Below are 25,668 nucleotides of genomic sequence, written 5' to 3'. Positions count from 1 at the left end.
TGTGTTCTTTTCCAAGTCTCTTCTCCAGAGAATGAACACACACGGTAGGACCCAGCAGGGGGCAAGGGACAGCTCTGTGTGTGTGTGTGTGCATGTGTGTGTTGGGGAAGGTTGATGGAACTTGCATGCGTGTGCTGCTGTGTTCACACCCGCAAACGTGATGTCCTTCCTTGGGAGAACGGGCCAAGTTGGGAAGGAAGCGGGGAGGGCTGTGGGCCAGAGTCCTGAGACAAGATTACCCCTCCTGCACTGTCACTTTCCCGTGCAGATCTCCAAGAGGTCTGAGGATTCTAAATTTGAGCCCAGGCTCCCAGTGCGTTATGAAGATTCAGTTGTCACCTTGAAGGATGGATAGAACACGTTTTATATAATGGCTTGTTAGTTTATTGATAACTTTTGCATATTTAGACAAATGGTGTGTGGGTCTCCCTTTGCATTCTTGCCCTGGGCCCTGTAAATGTCAGGTCATCCTTGTATGCACAAATGATGAGCCATGAATTCAGAGAAGGAAGAGATGAGGACGGGCTGGTGGGAGCCGTCAGGAAAGGCTTCATGAGAATTCACTGCCGATCGTGGTATTTTAGGCTAGGAGACAGCTGAGATCATCCCAGCTAAAAAGTCAGGTATCTTTTATTTAGACTCACACAGGGGAAACCATTAACCTAGCACAGCGCTCTTATTTTACAATAGAAAACCCAGGGAGGTTGGGCAGATAGTAACAGAGCTGGACCTGACCCCATGGTCTCCTGGCAGGAAATTCTGTGCCTCTCCGCTTTCCTGTTTGCTTCAGCTGGCCAGTTGGGGAAGAGTAGCAGCTTTGGAAAAATGGGAGTGCGGAGAAGTTCAAGGAGGGGCAGAGAGGAGACCGAAGCTTCCGAAAGGGGGACCAAAGAGTGCCTCCCCTCTGTGTCTGGAAACACAGCCTAAAGTAGCTGCCTCTGAAATCTCACACCCGATCTTAAAGGGAATGTGAATTGTGTATCCTGCTCTCTAATGAGGCTTTGCAATTAGACTGGGGCTAGAACTCAGATGTTGCCCCTTAACTGGTGACTTTGGCCAAGTTATCGAAACTTTGAACCTCAGTTTCCACATCTGTAAAATGGGAGTAATAACGCCAGGGTCCACGTGAAAAGTCAATGTTAGGATGGATATCAAGCGTGCCTGGTGCTTCATCAGTGTTGGCTGATGAGCTCTCCCTGGCATCGGGGGGAACAGAACTTCCCTAAAGAAATGGTCACGCACGGTCTGGTCACATGGCTCTGCATTGTGCCTCAGGATGGTATCATTCACTGTTTAGAATGTATATTGAAATGTATTTACTCCTTTTGGAAAATGACATGGCAGTAACAGCTGAGTTTTGAAGAACTGATGACATGTTAGCTTAGAATGAACACAGAGTAATGCCGAGTCCTGATAAATTTACTGTGCAGCAGCTCACAATCAGTTGAGATTCTTGGATGAAGGGCGAGCTTTCCTTTCCAGAGTTCCAGTCTATTTTTGTCAGTAAGGAGAGGTGATATGGCTTATTTTGTAATAATTCTTGTAATCCTATGATGATATGCATGTTCTAAATCTACTAATGAGTTGGCAAAGATGCAGTACTATGCCTTGCTGGGTATTTAGGGGGAATGTCTATCTGAGTTGCTGGGAAAACCATGGAATTGTTTATATGTTGTCCAGAGGAATCAGGAATAGATCTTAGACAGGTGTGTTTTTTTTAAACTAGAAAACATCTTAAATATGAAATTCATATGTCTTAAAATGAAATTAGTAAAAATATAGGAATTTGGTAGTATGTTCTCCCTGCAGGGAACTATGAATTTTAGAAGAAATGGAATGTTAAGTTGTATCAAGCCATCACTGTTGCTGCAAGTAATAGAATTGCTTCCCCCCATCTCCCTCTCCCTCTGGATTTTTTTTTTTTTGATCCATTTCATGCATTTCGTCTACACCCCACCCCATGCCTCAGACAACCACCAATCTGTCCTCTACATCCATGAGTTTGGGTTTTTTGTTTGTTTTTAGATTCCACATATAAGATCATATGATCATATCTTTTTCTGTCTGACTTCTTTCACTTATTATAATGCCCTCAAGGTCCATCCATGTTGTCACAAATGGCAAGATTTCATTCTTTCTTTTAATGGCTGAAAAAAAAATATATCAATCACATCCTTTTTACCTGTTTATCCATCAATGGACATTGAGGTTGTTTCTGTCTTGGCTATTGTCAATAATACTGCCACGCACATAGGGCTGCATATATCTTTTTGAATTAGTGTTTTCATTTTCTTTAGATAAGTACCCAGAAGTGGAATTATTGGACCATATGGTGGCTCTATTTTTAAGTTTTTGAGGGACGTCCATGCTGTCTTTCATAGTGGCTGCACCAGTTTACATTCCCACCAATAATGCACAAGGGTTGCCTTTTCTCTGAATCCTTGCCAAAACTTGTTATTTCTTGTCTTTTTAAAAATTGAAGTATCGTTGACTTACAATATTGTACTAGTTTCAGGTGTACAGCAAAGTGATTCCGTTAGATTTTTGGCTATTGAGTTGTATGAGATTTTTATACATTTTGGATATGAATCCCTTACCAGATATGTGATTTGCAAATATTTTCTCCCATTAAGTAGGTTTGCCTTTTTTGCTGATGGTTTCCTTTTCTGTGCAGAAACTTTTTTTTTTTTTTTTTTTTTTTGTGGTATGCGGGCCTCTCACTGTTGTGGCCTCTCCCATTGCGGAGCACAGGCTCCGGACGCGCAGGCTCAGCGGCCATGGCTCACGGGCCCAGCCGCTCCGCGGCATGTGGGATCTTCCCGGACCGGGGCACGAACCCGCGTCCCCTGCATCGGCAGGCGGACTCCCAACCACTACGCCACCAGGGAAGCCCGTGTGCAGAAACTTTTTGATGCAGTCCTCCCCCTTCTCCTCCTCCTCTTTCTTCTTCTTCTTCTTCTTCCTGTTTTCCTCTTGTTTTGCTTTTGGTGTCAAATCCAAAATATCATCAAGATTGATGTCAAGGAGATTACCATCTGTGTTTTCTTCTAGGAGTTTTATGGTTTCAGGTCTTGCATTCAAGTTTTTAATAAATGTTGAGTTATTTTTAGTGTATGGTATAAGATAGTGCTCCAGTTTCATTCTTTTGCATGTGGCAGTCCAGTTTTCTCAACAGCATTTATTGAAGAAACTGCCTTCTCCCCTTTGTTTATTCTTGCCTCCTTTGTTGTAGATTAATTGACCACATATGCATGGATTTAGTTCTGGGCTCTCTATTCTGCTCCATTGATCTATGTGTCTGTTTTTATGCCAGTACCATATGTTTAGATTACTATGGCTTTGAAGTACAGTTTGAAATCAGGGAGCTTGATGCCTCCAGCTTTGTTCTTCTTTCTGAAGAGTGCTGTGGCTATTTGGGGTCTTTTGCGGTTTCATACAAATGTTAGGATTGTTTTTCTAGTTCTGTGAAAAATGCCATCGGAAGTTTGACAGGGATTGCATTGACTCTGTAGATTGATTTGGGTAGTATGAACATTTTAACCATATTAATTCTTCCAATCCATGAGCATGGATATCTTTTCATCTATTTGTGTCTCGTTCAATTTCTTCCATTAATGTCCTATAGTTTTCAGTGAACATATCTTTCATGTCCTTGGTTAAATTCATTCCTAGGTATTTTATTCTTTTTGATGCAATTGTAAATGGAATTGTTTTCTAAATTTCTCTTTCTGGTAGTTCATTATTAGTGTATAGAAACACAACAGATTTTTGTATATTGATTTTGTATCCTGTAACTTGACTGAAATCACTGTAGGTCCATCTTGCTCTCCCTGGCACAGTACTTGGCAATGACTATTTCTAAAAAATCCTACTAGTTGCTATTATTGAATGATAGTACAAGGGACAATAATCTGGACACTAGAAGTGCATATCATTCAAGACAACACCTGGATGTTATCAGAGTAGCACCTGGGGAAGCCAGTATAGGACATTTTAGTGAAATAATGGAAGCCTTTTAGAATGTGTGCTGGTAGATATTCTCATTTTACCACTCTTGTCATTCAGTTAATTCAACAAATATTTGGGAAAAGAGAATTCTGAGAAGGGGAATAACTAGAGCAAGGACCCTAAGTGGAGGCATACCTAGTATATTCAAGGGACAGAAAGGAGGCCTGTGTGGCTGGAATGTAGTCAACGAAAGAGAAATGTAAGATGAGCTTGGAAAGTTAGTAAAGAGCCAGATCACATAGTGCCTTGGAGGCTGTTGTATGGACTTTGATTTTTTTCTTTGAGTAAAACGGGGCTTCACTGGAAGGTATTGAATAGCAGAGAGTGCTTTCAATATCTTTCTTTTTCTTTTTTAACAACTTTTTTCCTATGTAATGATTTAAAAAATTTTTTATTTATTTTTGGCTGTGTCAGGTCTTAGCTGTGGCACGCAGGATCTTTCATTGTGGCGCGTGGGCTTCTCTCTAGTTGTGGCATGTGGGCTCTGTAGCTGCAGCCTGCGGGCTCTGTAGTTGTGGTGTATGGGCTCAGCAGTTGATCTGGTGTATGGGCTCAGTAGTTGATCTTTCACTGCGGCACATGGGCTCTTCGTTGGGGTATGCGGGTTTCTCTCTAATTGTGGCACACCATCTCCAGAGTGTGTGGGCTTAGTTGCCCTGTGGTGTGTGGGATCTTAATTCCCCAACCAGGGATCGAACCCACGTCCCCTGTAATTGGAAGGCAGATTCTTAACCACTGGACCACCAGGGAAGTCCCTTCTTTGTTTTTATTTTAAAAAATTTTACGGTGATGTATCTTGGCATGAATTTCTTTGGGTTTATCCTGTTTGGGAGTTTCTCACTGATTCTTTTGTCATTTCCATTTTCTGCTACTGAGCGCATTCAATGAGCCTTTTATTTCATTTTCCAGCTTGAAAAATTTCAATTGATTCTTCCTTTTACACTGTATTTCTTTTCTGTGTCTTTATTATTTTTTTTCATTTGTTTCATGAGTGTTCATAATTGCTCATTGGAGCATTTTTATGATGACTGCTTTAAAATCTTTCACAGATTCTTGTCTTTTCTCACTGAGGTGAGATGAGATGTTCCTGGTTCTTGGTGTGATGAGTAATATTTGAAGATATTCTGGACTTTTTTCTAGTTCCACTTTAAATCTTCTAACTGGCCAGCTAGTTACCTTATTTGGTGGAAGTCTGGGCACCACCCTCAGGCTCTGTGGACACTTTAACCCTGGGCTGGTAGGATGGGGGCCCTGTGTCAGCTCATAGACAGGGAACAGTCCACACCCGCACTGTTCCCAGGGGAGAGAGGAAAGGGTGTGATTTATTTGTGATATTTGGAATAGAGCAGGTATTGTGAAAAGGGTTCTGTACTGCTCAGCTTCCCATTCCCTGGTCCTTTGGGTACAGAGATCAGTCTTTTCTTGGGGTTTTTATTTCGCCTGCTCCGTTTGTTAGCGTTTCTGGGCAGTCCCAAACCTATGCCCTGTGGCCACGTGGAATTGGTTTAAATTGTGGGGGAAACACAGCGACATCTGTTGGACACAGCGTGAACTACTAGCTCAAGGGACTTCACAATCATTCAATGGTGCTACATTCCTTTCCATTATGTAAATTCTTTGTGAAGCTGAGGCTTTTAGCTGTTGCGAAAAGAAAAGAAAGTACTGCACAAAAATCAGCGTGAAGTGTCCAATCTGATTCCCAAAGTTTGAAACGTTGTGCAGGGCCCAACAGGTATACACATCCAACTAGTAAGTGTGGTTATTTAAGAATGAAATAAAAATATTTTTTTCTTTTGATTTATATTGCTTTTTTTTCAAGCAACTCCTAAGTGATTAAGATATAAATCATAATTAAGTTGTTTGGACCTATGCTACTTAATGTGCAGAATTGTTGGCTTATTTATTTTGCCCTAGGAGTGTAATGAAAAAAACCAGAGGCACTGAAAGCCCTGAGAAAGTTTGGTAACCTCTGACTCAAGGATGAATTCCTGCTGCTTTCTCTATTTCTTCCAAGTAATGCGTCAGGCCTTGCAGGGGTGTAGTTGTGTGCAGTAGAACTAGGAAATTCTCAGACCTAAGTGTACATCTTGCTTATGACAAACACTGTCTCTGTCCTCCCAAGTTCCCTCATTACCTCAAAACACAAGCCTAAATCTCTCTCCCCAGTTTTAACGGCTCATGGCTACACCATCACCGTCTATTGTAACTTGGGTCTTTAAAGCCAAGAGGAAACACATGCCTTGGTTCCTCCAGAGTATTGTGTGTCTAAAAGAAGGCAGGCCATGTGGGTCACCAGAAGATTTGGCTTGGGGGTTCATCATTTTGCCAATACCCATTCAAAATGGGTAATTCTTGACTGATGGCTTAGGACAAATAATTTTGGCCTCAGAACTGCTTTTGTTTTCTCCAGCAAAGATACCAGGAAGATATGCATGTGCGTTGGGGAAATTAGATGCCCCAGGCTGTGTTTGTGTACGTATGCATGTGTCTAATCCTGTCCTGTCACAGCGCTTTGCAAGGACTGTCTCTTCTCGACCTGCTAACTGTGAGCTTCCCAAGTTGAGATTGTGCTTTGTTAGGTCCGGCACCCAGGACAAGGCCTGGCACTTGGCAGACACTGAATAAATGTTTGTTGCTAGAATATGGAAATTAATTAATTAATGTAATCTGATTTGCATAAGCAGATGCACCATAAAGGCTAAAGAAGCTTGAGCTTCAGGGCCCCAAAGATTTGTGAGAGTGAGACGTTTTAACTCCAATTAGTTAAAAGTATTCTTGCTTTCCACTTTGATTTACACTTTGTCACATCTGACTTCGTGTTTGCGGGTTTAGGCTCAGGGGAAGTTGAGTCAGGATGCATTTAGTTTGGGTTTAGTGGGCTACATGTTTATGTGATTGACATTCACTGTTGTCTATAACTATGCTGGCCATCCTGGTATAGAGATAAGTTCTAGGAATCCTTCTGCCCACTGGGAAGGACACATCCCAGGTTGGGACTTGAGGGTGCAAGGCTATATAGCTTCCTACAGTGCCCAGAGCAAGAGGAATATGTGTCATAGAGGAGAGACAAGACTTGGAAGATTTGGATAGGAAACTGGAAAAGTCTTCCATGCATCAGGTGTGTAAAATTATAAGCTATAAATCATTCTCTACAACACCTAGTCAAAAAGGACGTTCTTTTCCAAACGGAAGAGAAACGAAAGAGCAGATGCATTCACTATACTTTCTTTTTTAATGAGGATTCCATGACATGGAGTTTATGATATTTGTTTCTGGAGTACACACCTATACTAGCACCACAGACAGAAAGGACATCTGGGGCAAAGTAACACATTTATGCACCTCAGCTTGTCAGCTTGCATCTTACAGTACTTTCTGCATCCTGTTCGGATGAAGTCTGGTGGTTCCAGGTGAAATGGTGTACTAAATGATCGCTGAGTCAGCAAAGGTGCTTGAACTTTCTAAATTGTTAATAGTAAACAACAAGTGTTGATCAAGCCCCAGAAGACTGGTTCACTTTTGATCTCTATAGGAAAAATTGTATTACAAAATTGTTGTTTTATGAAGAGGTGATCAAAGAGCATGCAGCCAAAAAAAAAGTAGGAAAAAAGTGTACTAAGCAGTTAATAACAAGTATAAAAAGCAGTTATCGTTTTTGGACTCATGATGGTTTTAGTTTGATCAGCTTTATACAATTTGAAATGTGTATTGATTTCTCACTCTACATAAATATTCCCTTTCATATCTAATTTGGTATTCAAAATTTTGTAATACTTTTCAAATAGATTGACAAATAGACATTTGATGTCTCAGTGCAAGTTCTTCACAATACAAGAACTAGTCACTTAATCCCTCCCTACCATTTATGGTAAAAAATTTTGCTATTTCAACTGTAACAGCTCTAAGTATATAACAGCTCTATATAACATATAACTATATAACAGCCCTATAGAACATGTAACTATAGAACATCTCTATACAGCAGATAAATATATAATAGCCCTATAGCTGTGACAGCTCTAATTTGCATTGCCAGAAGTGACAGGCAGTCTTCTGAAACACTACATTTTACTCTAAATGGTGCACACTGTGTAATCTATTTAAAGACCTTTTAAGGAACAAGTAGGAATTCAAAGTTAAATAATTTCCATCTGAAATGGGGACACTATCAGCAAACTGCAGGTTGTGGGAAACTCTACAGAACAAACAACCTGGTTTCTTCAATTTGAAGAAAAAACAAAAAGCAATGGAATGGGAACTATTAGAAAATGACATTCATGAGATAGTTGGAAATCATCTGACTGAATATTTGATATTACATAATTATTGTTACTTCTTAGATATGAGATGGTTGTTAAAAAGTTATCTTGTAGAGATATGTAAAATATTTTTAGATAAAATTATATACCTGTAATTTTCTTCAAAATACTAATGGAGAAGTGGATGAGGCAGGTATGACTATAGGTTAAAGTTTAAGGGCTGAGTGAGGGGCACATAGAGGTACATTATACTACTGTCTTTTTCGTGTGTGTATGCTCAAAATTCTCTATAATAAAAAGTAATAAAATACTCAATTTGATTGTCAAACCCAACAGACATGACTCAGATGCCAAAACCATCATACGGATGACAGAATCTAGTGCGTGGTTGTAGTGCATGTCTTAGGGAGTTAAAGTCTTGATAAATGTCAAGAAGTGAAATAATTTCATTGTTTCTATTATTAAAATTAAAAGTTGTGTGTAAGTTGTATACAATTAGATACTTTCCTTGGTAAAAAAAAAAATTGGAAATTTTTGTAGTTTTGTATTTTATTAAGCATGCCCAAATATTCCACACATAGGAAATATGTATTTTAAAGAGATCAAGTAGCATTTATAATAGAGGAAGCATTGTTATCCTAGCATGAATATAATGGTGATATGAAAAATATAATAATAAAATGATTAACATTATGGAATTTTTATGAGGCAAAAAAATGGGTTTTTTTCCAAATGAGACCAATATTTTATTTACATACAAGAAATAAGCCAGTACAAAATACATTCAAAAAAATTCACTTGGCGCTAAAAATCCCACCACCCCATCCCCAATCTCACACATCTGGGTTCTTCTCCTGGCAGCCCCTGGGTCAACTCAGCTTTTCTGGGCCTCCTGCAAGAGCCTGGGGGCAGGGGGTGGGGTCAGCAGCCCTGAGGGCAAAGGTGAGGGTGCACTGCTGGCAGTGCCCCGGATCACACTCCATCTCTCAGTCATCTCTGTCTACAGGTGGACCTGCTCCATCCCCGACCAGGGCCCTCACAACGCAGGGCAGGTGGTAATAGGAGGGCAGGTAGTTCAGATGCACTGAGAGGTGTCTCCCTTCACCTGGCAGTGCTGTGGGGCGGCTCCCTGCCACCACCACCCCCAGAGGATGCAGTGGCAGGTGCTCTGTGCCGAGGTCCCCAAGCGCGTTGATGCCCTAGCCATGGCAGGTGGTGAGCAGGTATGGGTCACAGAGCTGCTGTGGGTTCCACTTGTGGTTGGGGACAAGGACAAAGCCGTCAGAGGAACCTGGGTTCTCAAAACCAGTACTTATCCCTTATCTTGTGACATTTGACAATGTTGAACCCTCGCTGCTGCTTGAAACTGTCTCCCTTCAGTATCTATGTCCTCCTACCTTTTAGGGTACTCTCAATCTCATGTATGGGCTACAATTCCTCCGACTCACCCTTCAGTCATGGGGGAGTGCGTGGGGAGGGTGGGAAGGGGGCTTCGGCGTCTGTGGGCTTCTCCTTTGGGGATTATAAGGAGGTAGCACAAACTGAGGGGAGATCTCACGCATGGCTGGACCAAACCGGAAATCATCTGCTTTCCCATCCATCCCTCCCAGAACTGTGCAAATCTACTGTAGAAATAAAAGGTATCAGTTTAGAAAACACTTCATGAGGAAACCATTTGACTTTATATGATTTTATTTTTCAAAGAATATCACAAGAGCAACCAGCTTTCCCCTCGAGATGAATCTTGATATGTTAACATCATTTTTGATGAACAAGGCTGAAGGACCCTAACAACGACCCCAGCAGCTTTTTGGATGAACTCCATATGTTGCAAGAACTTGAAATCTTGGCCACCAGGGGACTTCTGAAGTTCTTCTTCCTTAAAGTGTTGCGGGGAATAGTCCAGCGAACAGTTTGGGGTATAATCTCCGGCGAGTCTGATGGTATACAGGCATAAAAAAATGGCTGGTTTTGTTCTCTTTCAGAATGGAAGCTGATATCCTCTTGAGGAGGTTTTGATGCTGACTTATGTTTGCTTGGGAAATAATCTGACCTTTCTGACTCATAATCCCGTAACTTCTCCTTTCTTGTGCGTTTCTCTTTATGCTGTGTATAACTGTCATCACATTCCCAAGGAGTGTTGTTCTTTCTAGATAAATACAATTTGGCCTTCTTTCGTTCTTTGCTTTCCAAATGCCTGTGAGGATTGCCTTGGCTTTTTGCAAGATGTAATTCAATATCTGATTCCATTAAGGGGACTAAAGAATAACATTTTCCACTCCTTGCAGTCTGTGAAAGCTTCTCTTCGCTGAACGGAACGGAAGATGATACAGACAAAACCTCTACAGTATTTAAGGAACTGTGACACCACAAGTCAGGAGGTCGCATTTTGGAAGATGACCTATGTTTCCTGCTTTTGTGAGATTCATAAGAAGGTGGTGTCATTTCGGAGGATGACCTGTGTTTCCTGCTTTTGTGGGATTCGTAAGAAGGTGGTGTCACAAATGAGGAATGTTTTTGACAGCCTCTAATATGATGGGAACCTGAATCTTCACTGTAAAGTGGTTTCAAATCAGTTTTGATTTTTTTCTTCTTATAGAGATTTTCCACAGGCATGTCTTTCTGTAATTCAAACAGAATATTCTGTGACTTCCAACTTAAATAAGGGTTGGCATCTGAAAATATACATTCTTCACTCTCGTGTACATCAAGAGCTGAGCATTCCTCCAAGTTATCTGAACTCTCAATATTTGTCTGACTATCAGTAAAATCTTCAAAATTCTGAATTGAATGGGAATCAACTAAATCCCGAGTCTTTTCCTGAGTCTTTAAATCAACAGATTCACATGTATTTGTTTCTTGAAACCATACATGACATCCTTTATCTTTTTCTGGAGTCACATGAGATTTTAACTTTGAAAGAGCCATGGTATCTTTCTGCACTGTGTTGTGTTGATCAGGGTCAGAGGCACACACCTGAGTGGGCTCCAAGAAATTTCTGACTAATGATGAGTTTTCATGGAAACTTTGCTTTTTGAAAGAGATATGTTCTTCTAACGGTCTTGTACCAATGGAAAGACCACCACTTTCTCCACTATTGTCTACTTTTTTACGTATTGCAACTGTCTGTAATTTAAGAATATGTTTGGGAAGTGCATTTGGCTTAGGGAACATACTTTTGACTGGAGAGCCCAGGAGAAAACGATGGTATTTGTATTGTAAATCAAGATCTATTTGATGAAGAGATTTTTCCTCAAAAAGTAACAAAACTCTGTTTTTTTGTTTTGGTACTTTGACACCAGAATGAATACATTTAGATAAAGGCTTCCTTCCATCCTGAGCCCTGGCCATTGTGTAAGATTCTCTTACAATTCTGGGAAAGGCTTTCATTTGAATCTCCAGTGTTTTCATAGAAAAGTGTATGAGAAGTTTGTTTTTTTCTCCTACTGAATAGTTTTGGAGAATATGAGGCAATGTCATCTCTCTAGCAGAAGTCAAAGGAGATGTTCCACTATCTAGCTCATTTATACTCTTTAACTCTGTAATGATCTTTTCATTGCCCCTTGAAACATTAACAATCAGTGACTTCATACAGCTGACAGGAGGTGAGTCTTTTTGGTATTTGTGCTTTAGGTTAAATTCTATGGTATCAATCCCTTCCAGAGACAAAAAGAACATTTTTTTATGTCTTGGATAGAGCTTCCAACTGTTATGTTTTGAAATAGCCAGTTTTTGATAAAAGTTGAACTTTTGGAAGGATTGTTTTACCACCTCTGGTATCAAATTCAGTTTTATTTCAGGTGCTTTTGACTCTAAATGATTAGTGGGCTTGATTTTTTCTTTGCAAGTAAAATTTTCTAAAATAGGTTTTGGCTGCAATTTGGGACGTATTGTCATGTATGTTGCATCTGGACCCCCTGCCAAAGGTGGTGACTTCCAATCATCAAATCCTTCAGATTTGACTCGTGGAGGCTCTTTCCTTTGCTGTACACTGATCATGAAGTTTGAGGTCCACTGTTGCATGGCCTCTTCTGGCACTGAGTGTTCTGCATTTTTAACAATTTCACTCTCACCAGCAGCTGACTCTCTAATTGCTGTTTTCTGGGTATCTGATGATTCCTGGAGATTCTGCTGTGGACGAGAGGATCCCATGATTCCTGGTGCATCTTTGTCTATTTTGCTCCCTGACTCTAGATAAAGAGGTGCTGATGGGATGGAAAGACAAGTTCTTGTCAGAACCATACATGGTTCATCTTTACCTTTGTGCACTTTTTCCCCTGGCCCTTTAATAACATTCAACACAAATTCCTTTGTACTAAGGACATGTGGTATTGGTGAAATCGTTGCCTCTTTGTGATGTGTCCTGAGCCTCATATCTACTTTTTTCACATCATACTTTTTTTCTTTCTCTGACATATGTTGTTTTCTTTTTATTACATCACTACCAATTCCCTTCGTATCTGGTCTCTTCTTTGCATCTGATAATGCTGAAAGCATTCGTGAAAGTAGAGAGGGTTTTTTAATTCCAAGCCTTCCTTCATCTACTTGTGTACCTTTATCCAATTCCAGCTTAGTTGGAGGTTTGGAAACATAAATGTTTCTTACCACCGTACTGGGTGGTTTACCTTGACTTTCCTGTTTCTTTTGCTCTATCCCCCCAGTGTTCAGATGTAATTCTGTTCTGTGGAGCATATATGAAGAAGGTGACTTCTTGGACTTCAAAGTTATATCTTTGGTGTGCATCACACCTCTCCTATCTACCATTTTTTCTCTTTCCCTCTCTTCTTTCTCAGGCATAGGTTGTTCCTCGTTTTGAACATCTTTCGTGGTATCACCACTAATTGAATATGTATGTACTATTTGCCCTGCATTTGATATTCTGAGCAAAACAGACCTTTTAAGTGCTAGCATTTCATTGTCGACTTGTATTTCTTTATCTATTTTGAGGGCAGGGAGAGATGGTGATGAAGTAGAACATTTCTTCAGGTTTTGACCAACTTTTGTGGTATCAGCACTGATTGAATCTGTATGTACTATTTCCCCTGCGTACGATATTCTCAGGAAAACAGACCTTTTAAGTGCTAGCATTTCATTATTGACTTGTACTTTATCCAATTTGAGGGCAGGGAGAGATGGTGATGAAGTAGAAGATTTGGTCAGAACCATACCTGGTCCATCTTTACTTTCCTGCATCTCCTTTTCATGATGTTTGGGGAACATGAGGTTTCCTCTTTCTACGCCATCCTCTTCCCTGTTCTGGGGCAAATGTTGTTTTTCTTTTGGGGGACTGATGACAGTATCACTAGCCATTGGCTCTGCATGTACCACTTCCTCAGAACCTGATGATTTCTGGAAGTTTACTGGGGGAAAAGAGGGTCTTGATAACATTGGCATGCCCTTTTCTCTGATGCTGGTGTTTTTGTCAAGGTGAAGAGAAGATTTAGAAGTGCAAGTCTCAGTCAGTGTTGCATCACCCGGCTCTCGTTTATCTTCCTGAACCTTCCCTTCTTGCCCTTTAGTTTTCCACTGAAGGTCACTTAGATTGTATGTAAGTAAAATAGGTGATTTCTTTGCTTCCAAATCCATATTATTGTGGTCCACTCTACTATCCATATCCATATATTTCTCTCTCTCCTTCTCTTCTTTGTGTAGCATGTGTTCTTTTAATTTTTTTATGTATTTTGAAAGTTGTCCCTCATCGGTCTCAGCATATTCTGATGATTCCTTGGACTGTGCTTGTGGGAGAGGCAATTTTGTAATTCTTATCATGTACCCCTCTCCTCCTGTTGTATCAGATTTAAGATATGGTAGAGCGAGTAAAGAAATATAAATGTTTTTCAGTTTTGTGACTAGTTCACTGTCCTCTCTCTGTACCTTTCTCTTTTGCTCTTTAATTTTCCACTTCAATTCTTTGGTATCACGTATATATGAAAGTGGTAATTCCTTTGCGTTCTGATGCATAGATATCAGGAGCACTTTGTCTTCAATAACTGTTTTGAGTCTATCTTTGTCTTTTAACAAATAACCGTCAAATGACTTAGCATCTGCTTTTTTGCTTGGATTGAATGGATCATAAATCTTCAGTGGTGAAAAACAGGATTGTATTATTCTTTCTGTGTGTTCCTTTTCATTCCTGCTAGTGTCCCATTTCAGGTAAGATGGAGAAAGTAAGGAGGCACGAGTTTCCCTCAGAACCATTTCTGGCTCACCTTTGCTGTCCTGCACTTCCTTCCCTTGCCCTTTGACATTCAAAGGTAGTCTGTTTCTACTGAGTAGATGTGTAAGTGGGGATGTATGGGCTTCCAAAGTTATTATTTTGGGGTATATTCTATCTTTCTTGTCTTTTGTTTTTATTCTGAACTTTGTCTCTCTATATGGCATATGTCCATTAGTTTTTATTATTCCATTACATGAGCTAATACCTTGACTGGAATCTGCATATCTGATTTTCCCTGCACCTGATGACTCAGGGAGCTGAAATGGTGAAGGAGAGAATCCTGCAACTGCAGGCAAGTCTTCGTCTCCTTTGGTTCCTGCATCCAATCTATGGTGAGATGGAGAAGGCGAGGAAGGAGGAGTTTTTGTTGGAGCCACATCACGGTCTTCTGTTCTTCCCTGCCCCTGTTCTACTCTCTCCTCAATGCTCGGCCATGGCTCCTTTCTCCTACTCAGAGCACTGTGCTCAGCAACACTGAACACATGAGGAGGGGATGATGTCTTTGCCTTGAAATCTGTGCCACTGGCGCACACTGAGCCGCTCATGGCTGCTGTTTGTACTCTGTCCTTTTCTTTCGGTGGTGGATGTTGTTTTCCTTTCTTTCTGTGGCTATCAGTTGACTTTGGAGGTGCTATCTGCACTGAAGGCAATGAATCTTGGAGCTCAGGGGGTGGCACATAATTCCTTATGATTCCTGGACCACCTTCTTCTTCTGTTGTTGTGTCAAATTTAAGATGAACTGAAGAAGCGACAAAAGGACAAATTTTGCTCAGAAGCACGACTGTGTCCCTTCTACCTTCCTGCCCCCTTTTCACTTGCTCTTTGATGTTCACTTGCAGTTCCTTTGCTTTGAGTATATGGAAAAGGGGTGATTTCTTTGCCTTCAAAGCTAAGCACTTGGGATGCATTAGGTTTCTCACAAAAATATTTGCTTTACCCTCTTCTTTCTGTGTCATGTATTTTGTTATTTTCAAATCACTTGAGATATCATTCACAGGTGACAGTGTGTATTTTAATTTCTCTGCATTTGATGATTCCCTGTGCCATGAGAATGGAATACCGGGTTTTATTACTCTTTGCTTCTCTTTCTTGCCTTCTGTAACTTTGCTTAATGTAAATTGAGGTAGACAAGGTTCTGTCAGAACCTCATGTAGTTCACTTCTTCTTTCCTGTACATGTCCCAAGTCTTCTCTTCTGTTTGTCTGTACTTCTCTAATTTGGGGGCTACACCTGCCAGGGGTATTGGGTACATGTGGAAGTGGTAATACCTTTGCCTTGGAAGTTGTCTCTTTGGAGTACATTATATATTTCATATTTACTACTTTTCCTCTATCCTCTCCTTTCTGGGGCATATATTCGTTTGCTGCTTGTACATCACTTGTGATATCACCCTTGATGAACTCTTTTTTTTCTTTTTTCACTATATCTGATGATTTCTGGTGTGATGGTTCTGGAAGAGAGTACCTTGTTACTTCAGCTCTGTAGTCTTCCTCTTTTATTCTTGTATCCAATTTAAAAGAAGTAGCAGGTATGGAAGTACATGTCAAAATCACACTTGGTTCACCCTGAATTCTTTGTATCTTTTTCTTTTGTTCTTTGATGTCCAACTGGATTTCCTGTGAACTTGGTGATTTCTTTTTCTCCAAAGGTAGGACTTTTGCCATTTTTACTCTTCCTTCTTCTTCCTGCATTATATGTTCTTTGGCTTTTTTTACATTGTTTGAGTTATCACCATAAACAGACTTTTTATGTGCTATGTTTCCTGTATCTGATGAATCCTGGAGTTTGGGTTGTAGAAAAGAGGATCTTGTTTTTCTTAGCATGATTGCTTCTCCTTTCCTTCTTGTGTCCACTTCACAGTAAGGCAGAGAAGAGATGGAAACACAAGATTTTCTCTGAATCCCAACTCGTTCATCTTTATGTTCCTGCATCTTTTCCTCTTTTTTTTTGATGTTCAACTGTAATTCCCGTGCAATTGGAGACTGGTTCACCTCCAAAGCTATTCTTTTGGGATTCCTTATGTCTTCCAAAGCCATTTCCACTTTATCTTCATTCTCCTGTGACATATATTTTGATCTTTCTATGCTGCTTAAAATATCATCAGTTGGCTCCCCACATATTATCACTGCATCTGACAACCCCTGGAGGGTCAATGGTGGAAGGCAGAACCCTGACACTCCTCGCATGTATGCCTCTTCTTTCACTGCAGGACCCCATTCCATGTGAGGTGAAGACAGAATGGAAACACAGGGATTATTCTGAACTACAACTAGATCACTCTTATCTTCCTGCATCATTTTCTCTTGTTCTTTATTGTTCCACTGTGGTTCGTTTCCATGCAGTGTATGTGTAAAAAGTTTTTTCTTTCTTTTAAAAGGGGCACATTTGCAGCCCCTTATATCTTTCATGTATACTATATTGTCTTCATCTTCCTTCTTTTTCTGGGGCAAACGTTGTTTTGATTCTATCATGTTGCTTAAACTGTCTCTACTAATTGACTCTGCAAATGATGTTTTCCTGATATTTGATGATGCCTGGAGGTTTAGTGGTGGAAGGCAGTTCCATGGTGTTCCTGATTTATCTCTTCCTCCTTTTGTTCTTGAATTCAAATTAGGATGTGATAGAGATGGTAAGGAAGTAAACAGGTTTGTCAGTTTCACACCTGATTTACCTTTACCTATCTGCACATTGCTGTCTTGTTTTATAATGTTCAACAGCCCTGGCAATTCCTTTTCATTGAGTATACGTGACAGTGATGATTTCTTTGCTTTCAAGATAATGTTGGGATCCATTATTCCTTTCATATTGACTTTTCTTCTTTCCTTCTCCTTTTTCTGTGATACAGGTTGTTTTATTCTTTTTACATTATTTGAGATAATCTCATCAATTGTCTTTTTATTCAATTTGAGGTAAGGCAAAGAAGGGATGAAGTCATATATACTTGTCAAAATCAAATCGGGTTTGACCTTTCTATGTTTTATATTTACCATTTTCTCTTTTATGCTCCACTGCAGTTCTATTCTATTGCCTGGGCTACCACCGTCAGTGGTATTAAATATATTTGAAAATAATTTCTCCAAAGTTCTTTGGGGGTGTATTATGCCTTTCTTAACTCCTCGCTTTAAGTCATTCTTCTGTCTTTTATTTTCAGGCAAAAGAGGCATATGGATAGAAAGAGAATGTGAAAATAATCCAGGTAAACATACCTCTTTTTGCACCTTTTTTTGATACGCTTTATGTAATTGCACATTCTTTCTAACTCTTAGCTTGGGGGAGCTAACATTTGATATTGAATCAATTACCTGCGCCCCATCCAGTGATTTCTCTCCTTTCAGCAATGAGACATCCTGATATTTTACAGTTTTAGTGAATGATTCTGAAGGCGGCCTTGCATTTTGTTTTGTTGTTTGCCTTGGAGGAATCGAGGGTACAGTCCATTCCAGGCCACCGTCACATCCGGTATTTAGTTGATCTTTAGAAATCAAGTCTAATCCTTTTGTCCTGCTTGACACACTACCTACTTCCGATAATGCTTCCTTTGTCAGAGGTGTTAAATGTGGCAGCAGCCAGGGATCATTTTGAAGGTAAGACATATGCGCCACAAGATTCTCAGACGGAGTCAACAAGTGCTGCCGGCTTTGTTCTATACTGGGTAAGTTTTGTCTTTCCTCACTTTTTTGAATACATCCAACAATAACACCCATTCCTTTTAATGCTTCCTTAGCCTGTGGAGGTGAATATTCACAGTTCATCCTATTTGTGCCATCTAGTTTTACTTCTTGCACTGGGGTATCAGTTTGACGTAGACCTGCTTGGGGGTGAGATGCAGACTTTCGAAGAGCCTCATAAGTACATTTCTCTTGCTGGTCTCCCCTTCCTGTAATAAGCGAACAAATTCCTTCTGCACTTGGAGTGTAATCCACTGTGCTAACTACTTCTTCTGATGCCTTCTTTTCACACAGCATCTTACTCTGAAATATATCTCTCGAAGAGTCAGAAGCAAGATTTGGACAAATATGTTGTATACGTTCTGGTTGCTCTTCTCTTCCTGCAATAGACAAGCCAATTCCTTCTGTATTTGAAATGTGGTACGTTGGACTATCGACTTCCTTTAATGCTTTCGTTACCCTTAGCAATTTAATCTGAAGTATATTCATCAAAGAATGAGAAACAGATGTTGCAAGAGCCTTGCATATATTTTCTTGTTGATGTTCTTTTCTTTCTCCAATATGCAAATTAATTCCTTCTGAGCATGGAGGTTGATCCACTGGAATATCTGCTTTGTTTGATGCTTTCTCTACCACTGGGCTCAAAACCGTTGGACTGATTCCTTTGGCTGAGACTTCTTTCTTTCGCTTTCCAATATGGAGTTGATGCAATATGCAAGAGGAAACTGATTCCAGAAGATTTTCTTCTTTCTGGTTAGAACTATTTTGTTGCTTTGCCCTCCATTTTTTGGAAAACTTTATTTTCTGTCCATTTGATTTTGACAGACTGTCCATTAACTTTGGTTTCTCTTTTCTCCATGGATTTACATTTGAAACGATAGGGGTGTTAACATTTTCTTTCCCTGTTGCATTTCTTGCCCCTTTGACATGAAGAGGCTCCTCACTGGGGCAAGATAACGAATCCAGAATCTGTTCAGGAGCGTGATCTGGTTTCACTTCTCCTTTCTGCACTGCAGACATATATTGCTGGGCCTCTACATTTGTACAAAGAAATGTCTGTCCTTTTGAACCTTGTAAGATATCAGTTTCTCTTAATCCTCCTCTTCCCAATAGATGTGAAATATTTTTTCTGTCAATGTATGTACCTTCCTCAGAGACCTTTACTGTATTTTCCAAATGAGGAGTTTCCATAATGGGATACAAAGTATGCTCCAGGTGTGTCCTTGAAATACTTCCTTGTTTCAGCAGTTTCTGCTCCTTGCAAGTCTTCTGTTGAGAAGCATCCAACTCTGGGAGAAACATATTCTTTCCTTTTGAACTTAAGGAAATGTCCGTTTTCTTGGATAGTTCTCTCCACTGTGGAGTTGGAAATGAATGTTGGGTCATGTCTCCATATCCCTCCTTTACTCCTGGTGTGATAAGGAATTTGTGTTTTGTGTGTAATCTAATTCTTGAGATGTCAAACGTAGTGCAGTTGGTTTCCCTCTTTTGTGAATGTCGATCAGGATATACTTCTCTTTTCAAATCTACTGAGAATTTGACATCGTCAGGCTCTTTCTTCAGTGGCTGGCTCATCATGAATCGGTATTTACATTGTGGGAGAACGTCTGGTGAAGCAATTTGGTACTTTTCTTCTTGCTCTCTAATATATTGTTTCAGTGTTTCAATATTTCTTGATTTAGCACTCTTAGCAATGGACTGTGAAAATGCTATTTGTCTTCTATTTAGTGCTTTCTCCAGCTTTGGCTCTGGAGGAATGTGTATCAGCCTTTGTGCCTTGCCTTTCTCCCTTTCTGCTTCCATCAATGCTTGAATTTGAGGTGGAAAGGACCCAGAGTCACAAATAGTTTTCAGAACGAACTCTACCTCAGCGTTACCTTGCTGGAACCCCGGCTTCTGTTTCTTGATGTTACACCTCATTTCCTTTTCGTTGCTCTGGGTTCCATACCCTGTTGTGTTATACATCAGGGAAACAAGTGGTTTCTTTGCCTTTGACTTTACCTGTTCAGTATGCATAGTGTTTGTCACACCTGCTGCTTTTGCATTACCTTTATGTTTTATGATTTTAGGATATTTAGGATTGTAAGCATAAGCAGAATTCTGGATGGTTCCTGAGACACATGGTTCTTGCTGTCTAGTTTGTAGAAACTCAAATGGCTGGGTATTTTGTGGAGGTGTTCCAAACAAAACCTGTTGTTCATACTCTTCTTCCTCTGTAACTCTTGCTTTGTTCAGGGCATTTCTCTTTTCAGAAGATTCTTCATAGTTACCCCAGGTACTAGGTGACTGCTCCATTTTTATGTGCGTTGGAATAGACGTAGAAGCATCTGTAGATTTTAGGTCTGCATTTAACACAGTTTTCTCTCTCTCTATGCCCACCTCCTGTTCCTGTTCTTGTTCCTTATTAATGCTTAAAGCAGCATGACCTGTGGCATTAACTGATTGTAAAATCACTCGGCTTTCAACTGGCAGCTCCATGTGTGTTGGTTGTACAGGACTAAACCTTGATACTCTGTCTATCTCTGTTTTGAATCTGCTTTGCCTTTTAATGTCAGAGGTATCCAATGTGAGGTAAATGGCATTTGTAAATATAACAGCCACATTTTTACCTTGCCAAATCTCTTTCATTTTGGTTTTTAAATTGGATCTAAGTTTTTTCCTCTGCTTTGTGGCAAACTGCCTATTGACTTTAAGTATCTGTGAAATGAGTGGCTCCTTTTTCTTCAGAGCTAAACATCTGGGATTCAGTATGATTTTCTCTTGTACTGTGTTTATCTGGCTTTCAGAGTCAGATAAAACAGGCGTGAACAAATCTAAAGGCCCCAAGAGAGCTGTGGCTAAGTTTTCCTCCGACTCTGCCTTTTTCTCTGTGATAAGACCACCCAGATTTTTGTGACGTGTTCTGTCATTATACAGAGTGTCCCTCGCTGCTGTATCGAATGAGAGTTGATCAATCACTAACTTGGGCGTTGGAATCTTAGCTCCCTCAGTGGTGAGGAGTAATCTCTCTCTCACACTTTCATTCCATTGCCTCTCTCTTATCTTGTACTTAACTTTGTGGGGTTTTTTAATATGGATTCCTGTAAGACAACTTGTGCTATTAAGCACCTGTAAAATTGATGGTTTCTCTGCCTCCACAATTACCTGCTTGGGACTCATTGTATTTTTCTTGTCTGCAACCTCTAATGTGTAACTCTGGCTTCTGGGTTCAGACGAATCAAGGCTGGAGAAATCTAAAGGCTTTAAGACAGTTCTTACTAAGTCACTTTGATTCCATGTCTTTTTCTTAGAAATAGGATGATCCCACATCCTCCTCGGATTTCCATCCCAGAGACCATCACATTGTATGGAACCAGTCTCTGACTTTCTAGCTTTTGGAAATGGGGTCTTTAGACCTACCATATATTGTATTCCCCCTTGAGTACGAAGACGTTTCTTCAATGTTTGTACTCGAATAAAATTCATCACGTTTCTAGAAACAGCCTCTAAGATAGTTTCTCTAACGTGTTCTTCTTGCCTCATATTTTGCATGGCACAAGACAAATTCCAAGTCCTCCTGCCTTCTGAACGATTCAGTTTAGATTTTGGTTTGTAAGGGCCAAGATTTTTCATATGATGGGAACTGAAATGGAAGTGTTGACTATAGCGCAGAACTGATTCTGCTAACATTTCTGGGATATTTTCCTCTTCCTTTTTATGTGGCACATTCATTTTACCTGTGTTGCTGGATCTGCTTTGTGTATCAGTCAAATTGGCCTCCCATGCTTCCCCATCACTTGTTGATTTCTCTAGCTCTGGATAGGTATGGTTGTGTATTTTCACTCTTGGTCGATCCGTCCCTGTTTTTGGTGTGCTATCAATTTCAAAATCTATTTTGTTATCAGTTGAAACAGGTGTGGGAGATAAAAGCGCATCACCTATACTTCTATTTGGTTGCATGTCCTTTATCATAGACTTTAAATGGCCTTCCTGTTCCTTTCTACAGTACAGATGACCATCCTCAGTGATATTAAGCACCTGTGAAAAAAGAGGCTTCTTTGCCTTCATTGTTATACATTTGGGACCCATAAGATCTTTCCTTCCTGGAAACTGTAATGCCTTTTTCTGCCTTTTAGAGTCAGGTAAAACAGACATCATGGATATTGTTAGTAAATCTCTCGGCAACTCTTTATGTTTCTTGGCAATACGACCACCCACTTTCCTTCTAGAGCTTTCATTATATGGATCTCCAAGCACTGAGATCCCTGACTTGGGAGGTGGGATATTTTGATCAACTGTGTATTTTGTTATTTTTTGAGTTTTTATGTCTTCCTCTTCTTCTTCAAGTTGTTGGGAAGCTGCACTGGGAACATCCAGCTTCTTTGTGGAGCTCTGATCAGATGTAGTCCTATACACTGCCTCATCAATTAAAAGATCATCAAACATTGCTTTCCCTCTTTTTAGACGTGAACTCTTTTCACTTATTCTATGCAGTATGTCTGTTTGTGGTAGGATATTCTTTTTCAGCTCTTCAGTTTGAAATGGAATTATCAGAGGAGAACAAATAGATTCCAACATATTTTCCAAAACTAGTGCTTGTTGCCATGCTTCTTGCTCTGTAATAAGCATATTTTGATCTTTTCTACTTCCGGTTCTATTCAGGAATTGTAGACCTGCTTCAAATAAAACTTCTTTGCCCATTTTTTCTTTTTCATTTTGCCATCTTGATTCTGATATGCTGCTTGAGGTGCTCCATTTATTAGAGGTATATTTACACACTCTTTTCCCTTCCTCTTGTTTTAACTGTATAATATTGACTTTTTTTCTTAATGGGCCTTTCTTTGCTTCCAGTTTTTTGTGTGTTTTGATGGCAGGTGAAACAGGTGTAGGTGAAAAAAAGGTATTCATAAATATATTAGACATACTTTGAGATATTTCTTTGGCCATGTCATCCAAGGTGTAGACCTGTTCCTTTCCATGGCTGGGGGCACCAGACCTAGTGATATTAGTTGTCTTTAAAATGGATGCCATCTGGGCTTTCCCAGTTCTAGACTTAGGGATTAGTGCTGCATTTCTCAACCCTTTAATTTTAGGTGACGCTGGCATGTAGATACCAAAAGACTGCAGGGTTCTCACTCGTAAATCCTTTGGTAACCCTATTTTTTCCTCTGGAATAGAACCAGCAAGTTCCTTTGTAGGGCCTCTTTCAAATAGGATATCAGTCGGTGCTTTAACAGTTAAAGATTCACTAAGTGATTTCCCTGTCATTCGAGATAAAATCTTTGGACTCTGCGTTTTTGTTCTTTTTGGTAGCTTCTCAAATGGAAGTGAATTCAAAATAGAGCAAGACACAGGATGCAATACACTTTGTGTGAAAAGTGTGTGTTGCTGCAGCTCCTGAGCTATGGTAAGCGATTCTGGGATTTTTTCCCTTGCAGAATACTTACATTTTAGATCTGATTTCACAAAGTGAGGTTCCTTCATGTTAGGAGCATGGAAAGTGAGGTGCTGGGAATTCCATGGCGCTGCTTCTCCACCAAGGTCTTTGACTTCCTTCCTGACATTTGAGGCCCTGCCCTTCTCGCCCCTGGAATAGGGACACGAGGCTCTTTCTCTATCTGGCCACTGCCCTTGGTGTTGCAGCTCATGACTGAACCTCATCTTCCACGGCATGTCCGTCTCTACTTTGCTTCTGTCATGCACTTTCATGTCCAGTGAAACCGCCATGGGAGAGGAAAAGGCATTCAGGATGACAGCTGCCACAGACTGACCTTGTTTCCTCATGGTTTTGTAGTTGCATTCAAATTGCCTACCATGGCTTGGTGCACCACATTTTGTGATGCTAAATGTCTTTGAAATCGGTGTCTTCTTTGCCTTCAAAGTTACACATTTGGGACTCATTTTATTTCTCTTGTGTGTAAGTTTTGAGTTGTTTCTTTTTGACACAGGTAAAGCAAGTGTGGATAAATCCAAAACCTGCGGAATTGCTGCTGGTAATTCTTGGGCTACTCCTTCCTTTCTCTCTGCAGTACGATCTTCCAGTACCCCAGAGTATTTTATCTGAATTAAAAAGTCAACAGTCTGTGATTTCAGGGTTTTTGGATGTAGGGCTTTTAAATAACCATTCCCAGGGATATTAAATATCTGTGAAATTGGTGCCTTCCTTGTCTTCATAATAACACATTTGGGACTCATTTTACTTTTTAAGGCTCTACATGTAAGCGTCTTTCTCTGCCTCTTAGATTCAAATAGATCAGGTGTGGAGGCATCCAAAGACCCCAGGACAGTTGCTTGTACATATTCTTTAAACTCTGCCTTTTCCTCTTTACCATGATTGTACAGGTACCCCGTACATCTCCCATTACTTGGGACATCACATTTCATTGTATCAATTAAAACTCGACCAATTAGTGATTCCTTTGACTTTAGAAAGGGAAGGGTTGAACTTGCTGACCACACTGTGCCATTTAGTGTCTGCTGGCTTCTCTTTGGCTCCTCTGCCTGGGTTGGATCCGGAAGCTGTGTTTGTCGTGGGATGTCTTGTTCTGTAACAAACAGAATTTTCCCACGTCCTTTGTTTCCCCATTTGTGAAGGTCAAGCTCCTTCCTCTGGCCTGAACAGAAGATGAAATGCTGGCTGTGCTGTGGAATTATCTTTAACAACATCTGTTCACCTTCTTCTTCCTCTTCATCTTGAAGATTGGTTTCTTTGGTGTCACCTGGAGTAATATTACCTTCATGTGGTGATATCTCTTGCTTTACTTGTTTAGAACTGAGTCTTTTTTCCCCTAACATGTTTTTTTCCCTTTCTCTCTTGCTATACCTATTAACGGCAGGTATAATAGACGTGACGGAGTACCTGGCGTCTGCCATTTTTTCACCTTGACCCACCTCTTTCATTTTGGTTGTTAAGTTATATCCCAATTCTTTTCTATGATTTGGGCTAGCACCAGCCTTGATATTGAGCATGTTTGAAATTGATGGTTTCTTTGCTTTTAAAATTCCACATTTGGGCTTCATTAAGGTTTTCATGTCTGAATATTGTTTGAAATTTCTCTTGCTTTTGGATATAGATAAAGAAGCCAGGCAGAAATCTAAAGTCACTGTCTCTTTCTTTTCAATACCATCAGCTTGTTCCTTTTGATGGTTTGCATCAGATGGAACACCACACTCTCTTTCAGAAACTATTTGTTCATCAATCTTTGCTTCTCCTGACATTGGAGGTGAAAACCTAGCATAGCTCTCTAGCTTTCTAAGTTGAAACTGATCCAATGTAGGGCATGAAGCAGAGCTTAAAATAGTCTGTGCAAAATGTGTTTGTGGTTGTACCTGAATATTTATACTTCCTGATTGTTTCAGTTCCTCATCTGATTTGACAAGGTCATGATCCTTCTTCTGATATATATTGAATATGAGGCCTTGGCAAGTCTCTGGAGCTGGTAAATCTTGCTCCCGTGCCTTCTCCGCCCCATCTTTCACACTGTTAGATAAACTACTCATATTGATAGAATCTGGGCAACATATTTTTCTTCCATTT

The 25,668-nt window shown here is 40.1% G+C and overlaps 3 protein-coding genes and 1 long non-coding RNA gene across 4 annotated transcripts in view; 1 reads left to right on the top strand and 3 right to left on the bottom strand.

Moving 5' to 3' along the window:
* The window catches only part of LOC309836135, a 31,538-nt gene extending 13,806 nt beyond the window's left edge, over nucleotides 1-17,732 (top strand). The window contains exon 3 of the long non-coding RNA XR_014298101.1: nucleotides 17,636-17,732. This is a non-coding gene — a long non-coding RNA (uncharacterized lncRNA). The remainder of the gene's footprint in view (nucleotides 1-17,635) is intronic.
* On the bottom strand, nucleotides 10,026-13,010 carry LOC309835722 (leucine-rich repeat transmembrane protein CCDC168-like; the record flags this gene model as incomplete). Its single annotated transcript, XM_082675345.1, has 1 exon — nucleotides 10,026-13,010. The coding sequence occupies one exon, from the start codon at nucleotides 13,008-13,010 to the stop codon at nucleotides 10,026-10,028; it is 2,985 nt and encodes a 994-aa protein (XP_082531471.1).
* On the bottom strand, nucleotides 13,124-17,474 carry LOC309835995 (leucine-rich repeat transmembrane protein CCDC168-like; the record flags this gene model as incomplete). Its single annotated transcript, XM_082675736.1, has 3 exons — nucleotides 13,124-13,146; nucleotides 13,436-13,627; nucleotides 14,477-17,474. The coding sequence occupies 3 exons, from the start codon at nucleotides 17,472-17,474 to the stop codon at nucleotides 13,124-13,126; spliced, it is 3,213 nt and encodes a 1,070-aa protein (XP_082531862.1).
* A 1,360-nt stretch (nucleotides 17,733-19,092) lies between the features above and the next one.
* On the bottom strand, nucleotides 19,093-25,631 carry LOC309835741 (leucine-rich repeat transmembrane protein CCDC168-like; the record flags this gene model as incomplete). The annotated part of the gene is made up of 2 exons (XM_082675356.1): nucleotides 19,093-19,121; nucleotides 19,298-25,631. The coding sequence occupies 2 exons, from the start codon at nucleotides 25,629-25,631 to the stop codon at nucleotides 19,093-19,095; spliced, it is 6,363 nt and encodes a 2,120-aa protein (XP_082531482.1).
* Nucleotides 25,632-25,668: the final 37 nt, after the last annotated feature.

This window comes from Grampus griseus (assembly GCF_964374135.1).
Source record: "Grampus griseus genome assembly, chromosome: 18".
Lineage (NCBI taxonomy): Eukaryota > Metazoa > Chordata > Mammalia > Artiodactyla > Delphinidae > Grampus > Grampus griseus.
This window is presented reverse-complemented; position numbering and strand designations above follow the sequence as displayed.